Source organism: Antechinus flavipes, chromosome 4, assembly GCF_016432865.1.
Source record: "Antechinus flavipes isolate AdamAnt ecotype Samford, QLD, Australia chromosome 4, AdamAnt_v2, whole genome shotgun sequence".
Lineage (NCBI taxonomy): Eukaryota > Metazoa > Chordata > Mammalia > Dasyuromorphia > Dasyuridae > Antechinus > Antechinus flavipes.
Window position 1 is genome coordinate 73,536,362 of NC_067401.1, and position 6,000 is coordinate 73,542,361.

The following is a 6,000-nucleotide window of genomic DNA, read 5'->3' on the forward strand; positions in this document are numbered from 1 at the left end:
GAAAATACAAGCTCATGATTATAAGTAAAGCCCAACTTTAGAAAGGCCTCTCTGCTTTAAAAGAAAATACAAAAAGCAAAATGTAAACTTGAGTCAAGTAGATGATTTTTAAATTAATCATGTGGCTGTGAATTATTTGCAATAACAATAGCATTTGACATTTATACAGCACTTGAGAACTTACAAAATCTAGAGAGTCAGCCTAAATTAGTGGAAAGCTTGCTGGCTTTGAAATCAGAGGATCTGAATTCAAATCCAGGTCTGTATGACCTTGAGTAAGTCCTCTCTGGGTCTCATTTTCCTCATCTGAAAAATATGAAGTTGAACTAGATCTCTAAGATCACTTTCAGAGATTTGTGAATGATAATCTTCACCACATCCCTGGGAGATGGGTGAATTAAACCCATTTCATAGATGGGAAAACAAGAATGAGAGTGGGTGAATTTGCCAAAGGTTTCTTATGCCAGAAAGAATGATTGCATCCAGTCCAGTCTCAGGTTGGGCCACCATATCCCCTGCCACATTTATTTAGAAAACCCAGGTCTATGAAGAAATTCTTAATTTGAGGATCCTGGGCAAATGTGGACAGATAATGTCTATTTTCATTTTATTTCACATTCTACTGTAGTGATCTGTTTCTATAAGATTATAGCCCTATCTGGTGGGGAAGTAGAATCCTTTCACCCTGGTTCTTTCCTGTATTTCAAAATGATTCAAACCCTCTCAGAATTATTAATTTTTTTCTATGGATGGTTTACTACAATGTTTTTTCTTTTCTCTAGTAGATAAAGTTTTTTCCCAATGGCCTTTGATTGCAAGTTTCCAGTCTCTTTAGTTAGGATAAGTCTTTTTTACAAAGATTTTTCAGTGATTGAGTAGGAAAGTCAGAGGAATCACTGTTATTCTATAGTAACATTAGCAATGCACTGAGAAGAAGCCAGGTTTGCATCTTGGCTCCTCCACTCTGATGGCATAATATTGGATTTCCCTTAGCTTCTTTACCTCAGGGTTATCATGTTGATTAAATGTGATGATGAGTATGAAAATGTAGAAAGCCCTATATAAATAAAGTACCTGAACCTTTTACTAAGAGTTAATGGTGTTTGATACAGATTGAGGTGCTTACTGTGCACTTAATTGATTAATAAAATGTTCCTTTCTGAACTAGGTACTTCATATTTAAATTGCTATTTCTGATAGTTGTGTCTTGATCTTTCAGTCCAGAGCAATAATATGTATTTCATAAGAATTTCTATATAAGAAGTTTCTGATAAATATCATAGACATTATACTTGACTCACTTTTATTTTAGATTTTAAGTCTTTGCTGCTTGTGTATGTTTTTGATGGAAGGGCTTAAATATCATTATTGATCACATGTGATGATTTCTCTCCCTAGAATTGCTTTCTGAAGCAAGTTTCCAAGAAGCTCTTCAGGAGAGTCTCCCCGACATCCGAGCAAATGAGTGGGTTCCCCTGTGGGTACTTCGATATTCAGTCATTGTTAAAAGCAGAGGAATTATCAAATCAAAAGGCTACATCATCCAGGCCAAAAGAAGAGATTCTTAATCTTTCATTGGACAGCCTACTGATTTTACACAGCAAAAAAGTAATTTTTTTCAAATCAAAAATTCCTAAGATATAAAAACCAAAAGTTATAAACTTTAAATTGGGTCAGTGAGGCAAAGAATCTAGTCATGGTTTGACACAGGATGTTTTCAGGTACTGTATGCTCCTGTCTCTAGACCAGTTCACTCACATATGAAACATTGTATTGTTTTCATTAAACTATTGTTTTCTAATAGAAATTGTCTATAAAAAATACTTACAATATAGTCTTTATTTTTATGACTAATATAAATCAAGAAAATTGTTGCTAGATATATTTTGGCCATAGGCATCAGGGTAAAATAGATATAGATAGATTTTTTATTAACCAAGAAAAATTCATTAATTCTTAAGGCCACAAGGAGGTTTAAGTGTAGTTCAAAAACTAAAACACTGGAGAAGTTTTTTTATATCACTAATTAAAATTTCATCTCAAAATAAATAGAGTAGCTGGACTCTGCTATACTATAGATTTTTTTTTTTTCCTTTTCAATATTTGGTGAAAATTTAACATTTTCTCCTTGGCACTATGACCCTTATAAATAAGCTATAGTGATTTAGCCTTGTTTGTGTGCCATATTTCTTCTCATTTGTGTTTCTTATAAAAATAAACCAATGTAACTGAAAAGAAACTGGTAGCATTTTTTTTTAACACAAATGACTAAGTTTTTTGGAAAACAACAATCAGTCAGCTCCTGATAATCTTTACACCTCTTGAGCCATCCTGAAAAGTAGGCTGTTCTCAGTCAGCTGAGTATATTATGTGCCAATGCCTATTAATGATCACCACTCCACTGTTAGTGTAAAAGACAGCCTAGAAGAGGTGACAAAGCCACAAATGGGATTTTTAAAATACCCTTAATTCAGAGCCAAAGTTGTACTTAGTAATTCTTTAAGTATAATCCAACTGTTCAAAAACAAGAAATAAAATAATAGTATTTTAATAGTGGAAGGGACTCTTAAAATCATCTAATTACATTTTATTCATTTGCCATTCATTGATTCTTAAGCTGAACTAGTTGTCATAGGCAGTAGGCCTGAATATGATTTGAATATGATTTAAAAATTTGTGTTAGTGAAATATTCTTTGGATTGCATCCAATGTATCTTACTCATGAAGCCAGAGGAAATTGCAGAACTTATTTTGTTTCAGCTTTCTTAGTTTAGCTAAGAAAGATCTAGATATAAATATACCAACATTAAAAATATTATATACATTCTTTCTATCCCAAGAATTTTTTTATACTAGTAGGTAACTTATTTGATAATAGGAATTGCCTTGTTGAAATCAGCCATCTAACTATATTCCTAGAGATGTAATTATTATCTAGACTTTGAGCTTGCTTAAAAAGCCTTATAGCATTTTTATATTAACTTTTAATATTGTGTGTTCTGAAAAGCTAAGCAGTAGTTTTAGAAATGTGATACATTTTTCCCATCTAATATGTCTTTTAAACAAAAAGTTTACAATAATTGTTTAACTTGTAAAATGAAATATTCTCAAATTATAGAAGTTAAATGTGACGTTAATTTTTTTTAACCTTGAGTATGTAAAAACTACAGATTGTTGGTTTTAGGTTTTTTGTTTTTAGTTGCATTGGTGATGTTTCTGCTGAACTCTAAATACATCTTGCCTTCTTTTGTTTGAATTTTCTAAAGAATATATACCCATTCTCTGACGGGGAAGAATCATGGGTGTAATTTTTTAAAATGGACTTTTGTTGCTGATTAACAAATCCACTGTAGCTTATTGAATTTTTTAAGCCTTTATAGTTATCTTTGCTTTGTTTCCATAATTCTTTTTTCTAAAAATATTACAAGGTGATTACCTTTCAATTTTTAAAAATAAATAAATAAATATATACATATATATTTAGAATTTGTTAAGAGTGACAAAGCTCCAACACTAAGAATTATAACACTAAAAAAAAACTTGAGTTTTTATAAAAGTTATCAATATCACATGTGAAGATTATTTCTATGGGACATATGTTCAATGACAGAAATAACAGTACTACCTTTTTCTAATAAACTTTATTAAAGAGGCTGGAATGGTGGAAATTTGATTTTTCAAAATATATCAAAGAGTTATTATAACATGACTAGTATAGTATTGTGGCATCATGTGTAAAATGGATCTGTCTTGAACCTCATCCAAGAATTTTTAGTTTCCAGAAGGACCAAAGTCTCATAACATTAATTCTGAAAACTACATTACAATAAGCCTCCAATATAATACCTACTTAGAGATTACTCTTTGAAAGAAATTAAGTTAAATCTTAATTGGAAGTTCCTATTTCAGACTTTAAAAATAAGTCACTTGGATGACTAAGTGTAAAATATAACACGATATTTTTCTCTATTTGCATGATTGTCTTTTTTTTCCTATTTCCTTGTTAATGACTACCATAAAAAGGACTTTGTTTTCCTAGAAGTACTGATCATACAAAGACGATTCAATTATGTATATTGATAACAAATTTTTTATTTTAACATTCCCATCTATTAAGTGTATTCTATATTTGGGGGATGTAAACAGTGGACAGACCAATGACGCCATCAAGTAATTTCTTTTCCATTCAAGATGTACATTTAAAAGTCATTTTAAACTATTTAATTGTGATTTAAAATTCTAGTTTTAATAGACTGATAAGTATTCTTGTTAACATCTAGATATTCATTTTCAACTACATATTTTTTTCAGAGTTAACCGTATAATGTATCAGACCTTTCTTTTTTTTTATTGGCAGATTTGTTAAGTTGGTGAAGGGTAGCTTGCTAGTGGTATTTTTTTTAAAAAAAACAACATGTAACATGGCTTTCATGATATTTTTATAGTTCTTCAGAATTACAGATCTATTTAAAAGGGGGAAAATGCTTTAAGTTAGATAGTTCTGCATTTTCTTTAGTGTGCTATAAAATTAAGGTAAAATAAAACATTACAATATTTATAATAGTTTTAAATTTTGCCTCATGAATTTAATTAATAAAAGTGTGAATTGAATGTGTTTGAATTGTCTTGCATTTCAGTTGGGGTAACTAAATGGGCTCTAAAACATAATATTAATATTCTTTCTACTGCCAATTGGATGTCCTGTCAGCACCTGAATCTCAACATACCCAAAACAGATCTCATCTTCTTTTCCCCAGACCCATTTCAACCACCAAATTTCCCTTTTTCAATTGAGGACACCATTATCCTTCCAATCACTTCAATTCTAAGCATCAATCACATTCCACACCTCACTCCCCAGAACCCCACAGATTTTTTTACCTGCCAAGTTTTGTCAGTGTTTTCTTCTGTCTGTCTGTCTCTCCCATTCACTTCTCTCTACTCTAGTCCAGGCTCCTATTCCTGGACTATTTCAGTAGTCTCTGAATTGGTCTCCTTCCCTCAATTATCTTCTCCACTCTAGTTCATCTCTGCAAATCTGCCAAAATGATTTCCCTAAAGCACATCTTTGACCATGTTATTCCTTTTTCAGGCTCCAGAATCAAGTACAAATTTCAAGAACAACCCTTCTCATTCTGCTTCAACTACTTTTCTAGACTTATTCCTCTCCTTTAGCTCTATTGGCCAGTGAAAGTTGGCTTTTTGCTATTCCTCAAAAAGCTCTGTATCTTTGTCCTGGATGTCCCAGTCCTGAATGATGAAATCCTTCACTTCTACCTCCATCTCTGCAGGCTCTCTACTTTACTTCAAAAGAAGGCCAGAAGTCTTTTTTGATTGCTTCCACTTACTACTATAATCTCCCCTGAAACTCCTTTTTATTTTATATCTACTTAAGTATTTTATCTTTTTCCTCCAAACAAAAGGTAAGCCTTGAGGATAGAAACTGTTCTGGTTTCATCTTAGTGTCTCCAAGTCCTGTGCCAGGCATGGCACATAGTGACTGTTTAATAAATATTTGTCAATTAACCAGTTAGTTTGATACATATATCATGCTTGCCTACTAGTGGAGGGAAAACCAGCTTAAGAGTCAGAAAGACATGAGCTCAAGTATTGCTTCTAACATTGGCTGACTGGGCAAGTCACTCAATGCTCATTTTTCTAGAGAAATCTTTGACTCTGATTTTTTAAATTCAGATGCCAGTCTGCTTTTTGAGGGTGGGAGGATTTCAACAGTGAAATCAGATATGAATCAAAAAATAAGAAAATAAAATACAATAATCATTTGGCAATTTATGCTTTATAAAATTTAAATGGAAAAAACATTCTCAGACTTTCTTTAAATGATCTGAAAAGCATTAGTTATAAAAATTTATAAGTCTATATTTGTTGCCTATAGCAGTAATGACATGCTTAAATTAAATAGATGATAAATCATGTCAAAGTGAAAAAAGAATGCCGAACTTAGAAGTGGGAGAAGTGGGCTTGAATTCCACTTCTTAT

At 31.7% G+C, this 6,000-nt stretch overlaps 1 protein-coding gene across 1 annotated transcript in view; it reads left to right on the forward strand.

Moving 5' to 3' along the window:
• GCLM (glutamate-cysteine ligase modifier subunit) overlaps positions 1–4,611 on the forward strand; it is a 29,563-nt gene extending 24,952 nt beyond the window's left edge. Inside the window, exon 7 of the mRNA XM_051993315.1 lies at positions 1,399–4,611. Within this exon, the coding sequence (XP_051849275.1) occupies positions 1,399–1,568 (170 nt within the window). The 3' untranslated portion in view covers positions 1,569–4,611. The remainder of the gene's footprint in view (positions 1–1,398) is intronic.
• The last annotated feature ends 1,389 nt before the right edge of the window (positions 4,612–6,000 follow it).